Genomic DNA, 14,391 nt, shown 5'->3' with positions numbered 1-14,391 from the left:
TACGTGAACTGTATGTTGCTGTGGTTAAGGACCTAGACTGGGACTCTGGGTTTAATACCCTGCTCTGTCACAAATCTCCTGTGTGACCATGAGCTAACCACTTAAATTTTCTGGGTTTCAGTTCCCCATCTGTGAAAATGTGGATAATCATACTTCCCACTGGAGCTAAGACAAAAACCGCTCAAATGTGTTTGTGAAATGGAATGGTGTCAAAACAATCATTATCAGATTGACAAAGTCAGGTTTTCCATGCAGGTCTCGCACTCCCTCAGTGATTGGAGAGTCCACCCCGGACCTCAGATACCTTCTGTCGAAAACTTGGTTGCAAATCGACGTCTCCACGAAGTGGGAATGTTTCAGCATCAGTAAAATACTATTTTTAATGTCAAAATGTTTCATCAAAAATGTTCTGACCAGCTTCACTTTCTCTGTTTGCCTTAGCTATTTAGATTGTAAGCTCTTTGGCGCAGGGAGCTGCCTCTTTGTGTGTGTGTGTGTGTGTGTGTGTGTGTGTGTGTGTAGGTAGTACAATAAGGCCTTCATCTTATCTGAGATGGCTAAGCTCTTTAAATTAGTGCAAATAGTGATAAACTGAAGGCATTTTCATTTATGGCTGAGAAAGTCATAATGTTGCTCTGGTTGCCCATTAAAATATGAGAGAGAGATGCAGCTTAGTTCATATCTCTATGGCTTTTTTAAGTTCTCTTCCCTCTTGAATATTACACGTACATGTGAACTAGAAATTTTAGTCTCTAAGCCCAGATCCTCAAAGGAATTGAGTCTCCCACCTTTCACTGAAATTCTTAGAGGTACAAGTTTTTGCTCTGCACCTGCTCTTCAAAAATATAAAGCTTACAGTTGTCACATCCCCATAGTACCAAAAAATCAGAAATCAGAGTTTCCTCAGGTTGCAGGCTAGCTGGGATTTAGACTTATTTAAAAAAAAAAAAAAATGCTGAAATTTTACCTACAATAATGTAATGCGGCCAGTAGGTGCCACTGCACCCTCACTCTGTCCTTGGTGCTGCCTTGCTCAAGTCAGCCCAGCACTGCTTACACAATATCCAGTAATACACATGCACTAATTCAGCACAAGCTACGCTGGAGTCCTTTAAAAACCAAACTAAACTGCACTGTTCTGTTTGCTCCCTCTGAAGCACCTGGCACTGGCCACTGTCAGAAGACAGGATACTGGGCTAGATGGACCATTGGTCTGACCCACTAGGGCCGTTCTTATGTTCTGTAAGTTCTCCCCCAGCCCTGTGTCCACTGGGCAACCAGCACCGGCTGGATGAATATTGCTCTAGCCCAGGATTTGTTGGACATGCTGGACTCTTTAGTTTAAAAGCTGGTTTCCATTCCATCCCCCGCATAAGCAAACTGCTGGATTCAACAGAAGGAAGGAGCCTAACATGAATCTCCGTCCTTTGGTTCCATGTGCCTTGTTAACTAAACTTGTTCATAAGAAGTCACTGAAACAATCAGGGATGCTGGAACAACTTGTATTGTGGGGGTGCTGAGAGCCATTGAACCAAACAGTAAATCCTGTCTATGATGGAAACCACTACCAGGCAGGGGGTGTGGCAGCACCCCTAGTGCCAGCACCTATGGAAACAATGACTATTATTAGTAATCATTTGTATTACTGTAGCACTAAAAGGCCCCACTCCCAGGCTTGTTGTGCTAGGCACTGTAGAAATTCACAGTAAGGTTACCTGTGTCTACATTACAACAGCCTGGAGGTAGAATCATAGACTATCAGGGTTGGAAGGGACCTCAGGAGGTCATCTCGTCCAACCCCCTGCTCAAAGCAGGACCAAACCCCAGACAGATTTTTGCCCCAGATCTCTAAATGGCCCCCTCAAGGATTGAACTCACAACCCTGGGTTTAGCAGGCCAATGCTCATAAGTCCCAGTCAGAGACAGACACGCTTGCTTTGCTGGAGCAGTGGCTGGGTCTAGCCTCCCCAGTAGGTGGTGGGGGGGTGGGGGGACTGTACTGGGTCGCTAACCCAAGACCTCACCCATGTTGCTGCAGCCACACTGCTGTTTGGAGGCACTAGCTAAAGCAGAGCTGGCATGTGTATGTCTTCCTGAGCTGGGAATTACACCTCCCAGCTGCTGCGTAGATGGACCCTAAAACACCCTCCCCCCGCCCTGAACAGTTTGCAATCTACATGCAAGTATTACCCAAGCTCGCCCACACATCACGACACAGAGCAAATACCCCAGAGTAAAATTCTCTCCCCCCACAACCTCCCTGGGTCGTGGTTGGCGCAAAGCAGCTTCTCACACCTGCTATCCCTGGGCGTCTGAGTGGAATCATTTAGTGCCGTCAGGCAGCACCTGAGAAATGCTGCCCGTTCCCCGCATTGCAAAAGCTGCTTTCACGGCATGACAGCTACATCAACCAGCCCTGCAGGGCACATCGGGCTGCCTGCCTGGCAAAGGGGTGGTGGCAGACACAGCGAGAGGGGGGCTCTGGTCGGGAACCCCTGTTTGTTCTCCAGCTCCTTGTTGTACAGGGTTAAAAAAAGGAAGTGGTTGCGGCACCTGCCCTGGGGTGAAACACCTGCCTGGGCTGTGCTGGGCCCCTCAGGAGATGGACAACACCCCCGCCTGACACACACACACGGATCAACACCCCTCAGCACAGACACAGGTGAGCACCCCCCCCCCCAGGATCTCCACACCCCCGCTCGACACACACAGGGATCAACACCCCCTCAGCACTGACACAGGCAAGCATGCCCCCCCCCACCCCCACACAGGATCTCAACACGCACGCCCCCCACTGGAGATCAACAATCCCCAGCACAGAGACAGGAGAGCAGCACCCCAGCCCCCAACACAAATGGGATTAACAATTTCCAGTGCTCCCTCCCCCCCTCCCACGGGATTACTCATCTCCCCGCTCTCTCGCGCGCACACACGTTACAACCCTTCCAGCACTCTCTGGAGCATGTGCAGGACACACACACACACACACACACACACACACGATTAACAACCCGCAGAGGGCGCGCGCACACGTTCCACACACCCCCGGCCCAGCACATGCGGGATGAACAGCCTCCAACACACACACAGGTGATGAATGACCCCCAGCGCCTCCCCGCCCCCTCCGGTAGTTCCCATCCAGCCGCCCCTCTGCAGGCGGGTAGCGCCTCTCCTAACCGGGCTGTCTGCCAGTGGCCCTGGAGGACTCGGGGCGCCCCCCGGCTTCGGGCCCATGGGGAGAGGCGCTACCCGTCTGCAGACGGGGGGCTGGGCTGTAGCTGTAGCGGGGGTGGGGGCAGTAGGTGTCTGCAGCGGCGGCGGCTTGGGGGTGTCAGAGGGAGGGATGCAATGCGGTGTGTGAAGGGGCTAAATGGAGCGGGAGTAGGGCGGTGTGTGTGTGTGAATGGTGACCAGTGAGGTGTGTGTGTTAGTGTGACTGGTGACCAGGCACTGGTGTGTGACTGAGAGAGAATGTGAATGGTGACCAGGGACGACTGTGTGTGTGTGTGTGTGTGTGTGAATGGTCACCAGGGAGTGTGTGTGAGAGAGAGAATGTGAATGGTGAATAGGGGTGTGTGTGAATGCTAATGAGGGTCAAGTGTGTGAGAGTGTGAGTGGTGACCAGAGATGGGTGTGTGTGAATGATGACCATGGAGGTGTGTGTGTGTGTGTGTGTGGTGATCAGGGACTCGTGTGTGTGTGTGTGTGAGTGTGAATGATGAACAGTGGTGTGAGTGTGTGCGCTTGACTGTGCATGCTAACCAGTGATATGTGTGCATGTGTGTGAGAGGGTGAATGATGACTAGGGAGGAGTGTGTGTGTGAATGTGAATGGTGAGCAGGGAGCGGTGTGTATGTGTGAAAGAGAGTGTGAATGGTGGCCAGGGAGGGTGTTACACTAGAAAATGAAAATCGACAGGATCTTTCAGGGGGATAAGGCAATAGGCCATGTTTATTGTGAATACAGAAAGAATACGAGAATCAGAGTAAGCAAGCAGTTATAGCTATAACATTCCACTTACTCACACAATTCATTCACACACACACACACACAATTTCTGCAAAGTTGTTGTTATAGTTACCAGCTTAGGAGTTGCTCGTGCCAAGTCACTCGGCAGGTGGCCTGGACATGAGGATGGAGCTGGGCCTTTTCAGATGCGCATTTGATGCTCCTGGAAATTGGTTGCAGAACCAGACCCAAAGTCCTTAAAGTCTTTTGGGGCTGTCTTTATAGGAATTCATCTTCATACAAGTCCATGGGGGCATGCTGTTCTCACATTTGAAGTGATAGTCAATCACGTAGCTGGCACAGCAATGATCATTTGTTGTTATCTGGTTCTTCGGCCTCCCTGTCCTTGGGGTGGTTGGGGGTGGAGTTGGGTGTGCCCTCACGATTATCCGGTTATCTTACCCAGCGCATTCTTCTGCCAAATGGTCCTAGGTATCCTAAGACTGGTGCCTCAACCTTTTAGTACCCATTCAATCACAGGACCGCAATCATACTCCATTTCACGTAACAAATATTCTATTACATCTACATTTTATTACCTGTTCATTCTTTAACATAACCACTCTCAAATCATTGGGGACATGACAGCCTTCAATAAGCCTATTCATACCCCTTGCTAGACATGAAAAGAAAACAAGCAAGATAAGAATCCAAGAGTGCAGGGAGTGGGTATTAACAAATCTTCCTGGGCTCAGGGAAACTGAATCTTATCTCTTTAGAACAGCCTTTTTGTTTTGGGGTGCGGTTTTACAACTAACACAGACCTTGTAAACTGACTGGCATATTTCAGGTAGCACAGATTCAGCACGCTTGAGAGGCATATTTCTTTCTAATTGTCAGGCCAAATCTGGAGTCTGTTCTTCTCATGCTTTCCCATAACATAAGTGTATCAATGATTACGTTAGTCCAACAAGGGGTGTGCGGGTGTGAAAGGTGACCAGGAACATGTGTGTGTGTGTGTGTGTGTGTGAATGGTGACTGGGGAGGGGTGTGTGTGTGTGTGTGTGTGTGTGTGTGTGTGTGACTGGTGACCAGGGTGTGTGTGTGGGGGGGAGAGGGTGACTTGGGAGGGGTGTGTATGAGTGAGTGGTGACCAGAGAGGGGTGTGTGTGTGTGTGTGAGAGAGAGAGAATGGTGACCAGGGGAGTGCCTGTGTATGTATGTGAGTGGTCACCAGGGAGGCGAGTGTGTGTGTGAATGGTGAGCAGGGAAGGGCATGTGTGTGTGTGTGTGTGTGTGTGTGTGTGTGAATGGTGACCAGGGGTGTGTGTGTGAGTGGTTACCAGGGAGGGGTGTGTGTGTGTGGGGGTGAGTGGTGATCAGGGAGGGAGGTGTGTGTGTGTGTGTGAGAGAGAGAGAGAGAGAGAGGTGACCAGGGAGGGGTGTAGAGAGAGAGAGTGTTGACCAGGGATGGATGTGTGTGTGTGAATGTTGACCAGGGAGGGTGGTGTGTGTGTGAGTGGTGACCACAGTGGGGTGTGTGTGAGTGGTGACCAGGGAGGGGTGTGTGTGGGGAGTGAATGGTGACCAGGGAGGGGTGTGTGAGTGGTGACCAGGGAGGACTGTGTGGGGGTGTGTGTGAGTGATGACCAGGGAGGGACGTGTGTGTGTGGTGACCAGGGAGGGGTGTGTGTGTGCGTGTGTGATGACCAGGGAGGGAGGGGGGTGTATGTGTGTGTGAGAGAGAGAGTGGTGACCAGGGAGGGCTGTGTGTGTGTGTGTGTCTGTGAGTGGTGACCAGGGAGGGGTGTGTGTGTGTGGGGGGTGGGGGTGGGGTGAGTGGTGACCAGGGAGGGCTGTGTGTCTGAATATGTGTGTGTGTGTGTGGTGACCAGGGAGGGGGTGAGTGGTGACCAGGGAGGGCTGTGTGTCTGAATGTGTGTGTGTGTGGTTACCAGGGAGGGTGTGTGTGGTGACCACGGAGAGGTGTGTGTGTGGGGGGGGGAGGGGTGACCAGGGAGGGCTGTGTGTTTGTGTGTGGGGTGAGTGGTGACCAGGGAGGGATGTGTGTGTGTGTGGTGACCAGGGAGGGGTGTGTGCAGGGGATGTGTGCAAATAGTGACCAGGGAGGGGTGTGTGTGGTGTGAATGGTGAGCAGGGAGGGGTGTGAGTGGTGTGTGTGGTGTGAATGGTGAACAGGAAGGGACGTGTGTGTGTGTGTGAATGGTGACCAGGGAGGGAGGGGTGTGTGTGTGTGAGAGAGAGAGAGAGAGAGAGCGGTGACCAGGGAGGGGTGTGTGTGTGGTGACCAGGGAGGCGTGTGTGTGTGGTAGGGATGAGTGGTGACCAGGGAGACGTGTGTGTGTGTGTGTGTGTCTGTGAGTGGTAACCAGGGAGGGGTGTGTGTGTGGGGGGGTGAGTGGTGACCAGGGAGGCGTGTGTGTGTGTGTGGTGGGGGTGAGTGGTGACCAGGGAGGCGTGTGTGTGTGTGTGTGTGTGTGTGTGGTGGGGTGAGTGGTGACCAGGGAGGCGTGTGTGTGTGTGTGTGGTGGGGTGAATGGTGACCAGGGAGGGGTGTTTGTGTGTGTGGTGACCAGGGAGGGGTGTGTGTGGGGTGTGTGTGTGGTGACCAGGAAGGACTGTGTGGGGTGTGTGTGAGTGGTGACCAGGGAGGGGTGTGTGTGTGTGTGGAGGGTGAGTGGTGACCAGGGAGGTGTGTGTGTGTCGGGGGGGTGAGTGGTGACCAGGGAGGGGTGTGTGTGTGTGTGGGGGTGAGTGGTGACCAGGGAGGTGTGTGTGTGTCGGGGGGGTGAGTGGTGACCAGGGAGGGGTGTGTGTGTGTGGGGGGGGTGAGTGGTGACCAGGGAGGGGTGTGTGTGGGGGTGAGTGGTGACCAGGGAGGGGTGTGTGTGTGTGTGGTGACCGGGGAGGGCTGTGTGGGGTGTGTGTGAGTGGTGACCAGGGAGGGGTGTGTGTGTGTGTGGTGACCAGGGAGAGGTGTGTGTGTGGGGGGTGAGTGGTGACCAGGGAGGGGTGTGTGTGTGTGTGTGGTGACCAGGGAGGGGTGTGTGTGTGTGTGGTGACCAGGGAGAGGTGTGTGTGTGGGGGGTGAGTGGTGACCAGGGAGGGGTGTGTGTGTGTGTGGAGGGTGAGTGGTGACCAGGGAGGTGTGTGTGTGTCGGGGGGGTGAGTGGTGACCAGGGAGGGGTGTGTGTGTATGGGGGGGGTGAGTGGTGACCAGGGAGGGGTGTGTGTGTGTGTGGGGGTGAGTGGTGACCAGGGAGGTGTGTGTGTGTCGGGGGGGTGAGTGGTGACCAGGGAGGGGTGTGTGTGTGTGGGGGGGTGAGTGGTGACCAGGGAGGGGTGTGTGTGTGTGGGGGGGTGAGTGGTGACCAGGGAGGGGTGTGTGTGTGTGGGGGGGTGAGTGGTGACCAGGGAGGGGTGTGTGTGGGGGTGAGTGGTGACCAGGGAGGGGTGTGTGTGTGTGTGGTGACCGGGGAGGGCTGTGTGGGGTGTGTGTGAGTGGTGACCAGGGAGGGGTGTGTGTGTGTGTGTGTGTGGTGACCAGGGAGAGGTGTGTGTGTGGGGGGTGAGTGGTGACCAGGGAGGGGTGTGTGTGTGTGGTGACCAGGGAGAGGTGTGTGTGTGTGGGGTGAGTGGTGACCAGGGAGGGGTGTGTGTGTGTGTGGTGACCAGGGAGGGGTGTGTGTGTGTGTGTGTGTGAGTGGTGACCAGGGAGGGGTGTGTGTGGTGACCAGGGAGGGGTGTGTGTGGGGGGGTGACCAGGGAGGGCTGTGTGGGGTGTGTGTGAGTGGTGACCAGGGAGGGGTGTGTGTGTGTGTGTGTGTGTGGTGACCAGGGAGGGGTGTGTGTGTGTGCGTGTGTGGTGACCAGGGAGGGGTGTGTGTGTGTGGTGACCAGGGAGGGCTGTGTGGGGTGTGTGTGTGTGTGTGTGCGTGTGTGGTGACCAGGGAGGGCTGTGTGGTGTGTGTGTGTGTGTGGTGACCAGGGAGGGGTGTGTGTGTGTGGTGACCAGGGAGGGGTGTGTGGTGTGTGTGTGTGTGGTGACCAGGGAGGGGTGTGTGTGTGTGGTGACCAGGGAGGGGTGTGTGGGGTGTGTGTGTGTGTGGTGACCAGGGAGGGGTGTGTGTGTGTGTGTGTGGTGACCAGGGAGGGGTGTGTGTGTGTGGTGACCAGGGAGGGCTGTGTGGGGTGTGTGTGTGTGGTGACCAGGGAGGGCTGTGTGTACCCGCGCGGGGAGGGCAGTTTCCCACGTGGGGCTGACGCCGGCTGCTCAGTAGCACCGGATTGATCCCGGGGCTATAAAGCGAGTCCGCGGCGAGGGCGGCAGAGCGGCGGCAGACGCGGCTCCAGACCCCCGCACGCTCCGGCTCCGGCTCCGGCTCCGGCTCGCGCCGCTCCGAGCTGCCCGGGCTCCGGCAAGCGGCGGCTGCTGCTCCTGCTCCGAGCCGCCTGCAGCCGGAGGGACAGCGACACCGGCCAGACCCCCCACAAGCGGTGTCCCCTCCTTGCCGTGCAGACTCAGCCCGTTTGATTGCCTCGGATTTGCTTTCCTGCTGGACCCGGGGTGGGGCGATCCCGCCACTCGCTTCCACCTGGACAATCCCCCCATCGCTCGCCCCCTTAGCTGGACCCTTTGGTTAGCATGTCAGACCCTCCCCCGCCTGCCCTCTCCGCACAGGTAAGATGAACTTTATTTCGGAGCCTTGAACAGTACCTCAGACCTCCTCCCAGCCGTGCAGAACCTGCTCTGGGCGTGGAGCGTGGGGGGAAATCCTCTGTCCCCCCCGCCAGCCGGCTGGAAATGAAGTAGACTTCGACACGGGGAGGGAGGATCAGCTGCTTATAAAAGACCCAAACAAAACAAAGGACAGAGACGCTGCCCCCCCCCCCCCCCCCCCTGCGCTGCTTCTGTCGCTCTAGTAAACAGAAGTCATGGGAGAGAGAGGCGGCTGCTGGTGCTGATTGAATTAAGGTTTGCCACTAGCTCCGCTGGCAGGAGGCTACAGACCTGCCAGGTCCAGCAGCCGGCCCTTGGGTTTCTGGGTGACTCCTAGCAGGGAGCAGGGCCGCTGGGGTTGATGTTTAACCTGGAGAACCCGTTCACGGAGAGGGGGCGCTTCTTCTCTTCCATGGAGTACCAGCACCAGCTGGAAGAGGAGGGTTACCCGCCTCCTGGCAGCAACGGGAGCCTGAATGAGAGCGAGGCCGGGTCTAGAGGAGGTACACCTTACCCTCTCCCCACCACTGTCACCCTCATCAGCCTGGCGGGGCTGCTCATGCTCGTCACCATCTTCGGCAACGTGCTGGTCATCATCGCCGTCTTCACCAGCCGTGGGCTCAAGGCTCCCCAGAACCTCTTCCTGGTCTCCCTGGCCTCCGCTGACATCCTGGTGGCCACGCTGGTCATCCCTTTCTCACTGGCCAACGAGGTGATGGACTACTGGTACTTTGGCAAGGTCTGGTGCGAGATCTACCTGGCCTTGGACGTGCTGTTCTGCACCTCCTCCATCGTGCATCTGTGCGCCATCAGCCTGGACCGCTACTGGTCCATCACCCAGGCCATCGAGTATAACCTCAAGCGCACGCCGCGCCGCATCAAGTGCATCATCTTCATCGTCTGGGTCATCTCGGCCGTCATCTCATTCCCGCCCCTCATCTCCATCGAGAAGAAGAACGGGCAGCAGGCTGACAAGCGGGCAGGTGGGTGCAAGATCAACGATGAGAAGTGGTACATCATCTCCTCCTGCATTGGCTCCTTCTTCGCCCCCTGCCTCATCATGATCCTGGTCTATATACGTATCTATCAGATTGCCAAGAGGCGAACCCGGGTGCCCCCCAGCAAGAGAGGAGAACACCCCAATAAGAGGCAAAATGGCTTGGCAGACAAGGAGGAGCTGCCAGCAGCAGCCAAGCTCAATGGGGAGAAGGTGACAGAGGGAGGAGGGGAAGGAGGGCAGGAGAGGGAGCTAAATGGCATAGACATGGAGGAGACTTCCTCCTCAGAGCACAATGAGACCCACCAGTGCAGGAAGCAGGGGAGGCCCCAGAGATGCAAGGGCAAGACCAAATTGAGCCAGATCAAGCCTGGAGACAGCTTGCCCAGGAGGATGGAGGAGGAGGAGAGGAATGCCAAAGCGTCCCGCTGGAGGGGCAGGCAGAACCGGGAGAAGCGCTTTACCTTTGTGCTGGCAGTGGTGATCGGGGTCTTCGTCGTATGCTGGTTTCCCTTTTTCTTCACCTACACACTCACCGCTGTCTGCAAGAGCTGCTCTGTGCCTCTCCCCCTCTTCAAGTTTTTCTTCTGGTTTGGTTACTGCAACAGCTCTCTGAACCCTGTCATCTACACCATCTTCAACCAGGACTTCAGGAGGGCCTTCAAAAAGATCCTCTGCAGGATAGACAGGAAAAGGATTGTTTGATGAACAGACCCTTCTCTGTCAGCATGACTGGTGACTAAAGGCTCTACCATGTGAGGGTGATGCACAGCTGCCTTGGGCTGGATTTGCAAGTGAATAGTTTCCTCTGACGTGCAGGTGGGACCCCTTTAAAAACTGAGATGAAACTATTAAAACACCAAGCAACAACAAAGCAAGCAAAGGAAACACACAGCCTCTGCATTTCTGGCTTTGGATGGGTTCATGACTTATAAGCTTGACTCTTTAAAAACTTAAATGAAATTCAGAAATCAACAACAAAGAGAAAATATACAGGCCCACATGAGCTATTTTTTGGATGTGTAATGAACTTTAAACTCCTTGTAAAAATAGTGTTCAGTCCCTGAGATCTGTCTTAATTTTTGTAAGGCAGTCAGCTTTGAAACTAAGAATGCTTTAAATAGTCTTGACAACTTGAAGCATAAAAACAATTGGAGCCATCTCATCAACTTTGTGGTTTGATAGTATTACCAAGATTTCCAATGTGTTATTGGATTTTTTGGCCGTAAAGCTTGTAAGTGCAGACCTGACCATATTGGAGGATTTTTTTTATGTACCTGCTTCTGTTTCCTTTTTTGCTCTCTATTATTTAGTATTGCTGAAAAGGTAACATTCCTCTTTCTGCTAACTTGAAGGGGGGAAAAAATAAAAAGACTAACCGTTTCACAATGCAATCAGAAATGATCCAAAAGATTGAGAACAATGAGCTCATTTTGCTTGCAATGTGATGCTCGAGAACAATCAAGTTCTTAAAGAGTTAATAGAAAGTAATATCCCCTTACCTTACAGCACGGAAATCTGTTCAATGCTAACTTGTTTTCTCCACCCCTGATTGTAAATAGATAACATTTTAAAGTAAATATCAGGGTTACATATACCATGTTATCTGATTTGTATTGATTTTTGACATTTTAATTCCTGCTGGGTTTCCTGCACAAGAAACCAGGTTTCATGCACCAAAGCAATTCTGCCTTTTTGAGTAACCTGATAAGATTTAAGTTTTTAATTTTCTAGTTTCATCTTCAGTGGAGACTGGTGAACGGTCTGGTTTTGATCTGAATCTTATACAGGACAACTCTTTAAAAGAGGAGAAACTTACATACAGTTTCTCCTATATTTTATAGTGTAATTATACTTTTTTTTTTTTTTAAATGTGTAAATATCATTATGTTGGAATGGGAAAGAAAGAGTTAATATTAAAATACCACCTTTTCATAAGTATCTATTAGGTTTGTTGTTTATAACGTCCTCGTGCCATGAGGAAAACTTCCAGAAGAATATTAAAAAGGAAAAACTTCTTTGCCATTCACAATAAACGATGGGGAAACCTTTTAACATTATAACAACAGCTTCGTTTAAATACTGACAGGTCACAGAAATGATGTGGAAGACGAAACGTTTGTTTAAATCACTCCATTGTAAACTGAAATTTGACTGGACAGCAGCTGTCAAATGTACAGTAGCAGACTTAAAGGAGAAAGAGAGCCTTTTATTTCCAAGAGTGTTTTATTCCTTTTACTCTTGTTTTTGATGTATTTAACTCCAAAGGTCCCATGGTGAATTATGGGAGTTGGACACCAATGTTTACATCCACATAAGTTTTCAAAGCTGAATCCTTGAGAGGTGAGAAAAAAAGAGAGCTTTCCTTTACCTTTTAAAAGTAAAAAGTCAGCAGCAGTTGCTATAATGGATTTTTATTAAATAAAAAAGTTTACAGATTACATGTGAAATAAACTTGAATGAATATTCTGTTATCAGTACTTTCAACAGTTCACAAGTTTCAAAACTCTCCATCAGCTGCAGGCTTAGGCTCCGTAAGTGTTGTCATCGGAAGAGTCACGTGTGTTTTCCAAAAGGCATTGCTATACCTAATGCTAAACAATGGTTTAGTTCAGAGTGCAGTGACATAATGAATCCTTGATATGCTGCTTTCTTTTCTCATGCCACAGTATGAGCATTCATGTGCTTCTTAAAGAACTGGATTTAGGGTTACACTGTGAGATTTGCTTCGTTAGCTTATCAATACCTTTTCCCCTCTTAGTAGAAATATCTGTGTGGTGCAGTATTTACAAACAACAGCCAGGGTGCTAAATAATTAGGTCATAAACGCAACTAGAAATAAAACCAGGAGATTATAACCATTGGGTTTAGCTGAATTGCATTTCATGTTATAAAAGACAACAGCCACTCTTCCGAAAGAGATTTTGTTTGTTTGTTTTAAGTCTCTTGGGAGCAGGCTGATGTGCCCATAAAAGTGACTCTGGTAAACCTTGACCTTTTCCCAGAGTCAAGAAAAAAATGAAAGAACAACTTTCCCTGGTTTAACATGATGTTGTTAAGTTATTATCTGTATCACAGTAACACTTAGAGAACTCAATCAGAATTAAGCATTGTCATTTATGTTTGTACAGCACCTTGCACAATCTCTGCCCCAAAGAGATTGGTGCCTTAAAGCACCAATCTGGCAAAGACTTACGCATGTACTTTGCTTTGCTCACATGGAGTCAATAGGGCTACTCACCTGCTTATAGTTAAAGATGTGCATAAATGTTTGCAGCATCAGGGGTCCTCAAAATTGACAATTTGAAAAGTGGCTGCTGATTTCAGCTGTCTGTTTTTGGGTGCTCAACCGGCACCTTCCAAAAGGAGCCTGGTTTTCAGAGGTGTTGAACAGCTACAGCTTCCATTGCTGTCAGCTGGAGTTTGGGTGCAGCGCACTTCTGAAAGCCAGGACCTCAGTATAGGAACCCCCAAATCATTCCTAACTTGGCTTCGTCGTTTGTTTGTTTTATAAAAATAAGATAAGCAAACAAAAGAACATAGAGTGGCTAACATGGCTTTGGGAGCATAAGCTTTCGTGGGTAAGAACCTCACTTCTTAAGATGCAAGAAGAAGTGAGGTTCTTACCCACGAAAGCTTATGCTCCCAGTACTTCTGTTAGTCTTGAAGGTGCCCCAGGACCCTCTGTTGCTTTTTACAGATTCAGACTAACCCGGCTACCCCTCTGATACTTCACATGGCTTTGTGAACGAATCACTGATGAGCTTTGGGGGCCTGCTGCTACAGGTAACGCAGCTCCCTCAGCCGGGTGAAGACTCGATTTTCCCTTGGTAAGCCTCCAAGCTGGAATAAAGCTGGAGAGAGGAAGAGCTGAAGTGCAATTTTCAAATTCTTAATGCCCCACTGTCAGCGTAAGGTGAATCTCGTGAGAGACAGAGGGAAGGAAGGGGAGCAATGGAGAAGGAATAAGGAGAGGTAGGTATGCCAATGATATGGGGGTGTGGATCCAGGGAGAAAACAGGCAGCACTGATGCCTGCAAAAGCCCTGTGTAAAATGAAAATCCCAGTGATCAAAACCCTGTCCTGATGTTATTGAACTGCTGTAGCATCTACTGTTCCTTTTATATGGGAGATATCAGCTTCCCCACTATGAACCTTCTCATCCCAGGGGGAAAGGGCATTTCCAGGGCAAACAAAATCGCTGGCTGGGCACAGCTATTGAGCCCGCCCAGAATGGCCTTGGTTGAGATGCTACAGCACTTCCTGGGAGCTGGAGAAGTTGGGGGGGCCTTGACATAGTTTGCCCCACTGCTCTGATAACCCTGATCGCCTTTTATCTTCCCTTCCCTAAATAATACGACCCAGAGGCAACCAAGGTGGTGACCAGCGATAGCAATTGGTAGGGCTGTGAATGTGGGTTCTGGACCAGGGCAGCTGTAGCAGCCTGGACTTCGAGGCAGGCCAGCTCTGTGAGTAATTCCCTGGGGTCCCATGGGGGTTTGTACAGCCCACACTGAAGGCTCTGCTGTCACAGCTTCACTAGTTGGTACCCGAGCCAGCTAAGATTAGCTCAGGTATGCCAGCGAGTGCTGCAGTCACACCCTGTGTCTGCTAATCAACAGCAGAGAAGGTTTAAATCATGGTGAGCCCTGGGAAAGAGGCCGCATGTCATTGCTTTGCCCGATGAGAGCGGGACGTATCCTGT

The 14,391-nt window shown here is 51.5% G+C and overlaps 1 protein-coding gene across 1 annotated transcript; it reads left to right on the top strand.

Annotated features, from left to right (window-relative positions):
* Window positions 1-8,856: 8,856 nt before the first annotated feature.
* ADRA2A (adrenoceptor alpha 2A) lies at window positions 8,857-12,115 on the top strand. Its single transcript, XM_054034616.1, has one exon. The coding sequence runs from the start codon at window positions 9,051-9,053 to the stop codon at window positions 10,389-10,391; it is 1,341 nt and encodes a 446-aa protein (XP_053890591.1). The 5' UTR covers window positions 8,857-9,050; the 3' UTR covers window positions 10,392-12,115.
* The last annotated feature ends 2,276 nt before the right edge of the window (window positions 12,116-14,391 follow it).

The sequence above is a fragment of the Malaclemys terrapin genome, chromosome 7, assembly GCF_027887155.1.
Source record: "Malaclemys terrapin pileata isolate rMalTer1 chromosome 7, rMalTer1.hap1, whole genome shotgun sequence".
NCBI classification, from domain to species: Eukaryota; Metazoa; Chordata; order Testudines; family Emydidae; genus Malaclemys; species Malaclemys terrapin.
Note: the sequence above shows the minus strand (reverse complement) of the source record. Positions and strands in the feature narration are given on the sequence as shown.

Excerpts from the sequence above, each read along its gene's own strand:
- ADRA2A (XM_054034616.1), top strand. The coding sequence starts at position 9,051 with ATGTTTAACCTGGAGAACCCGTTCACGGAGAGGGGGCGCTTCTTCTCT.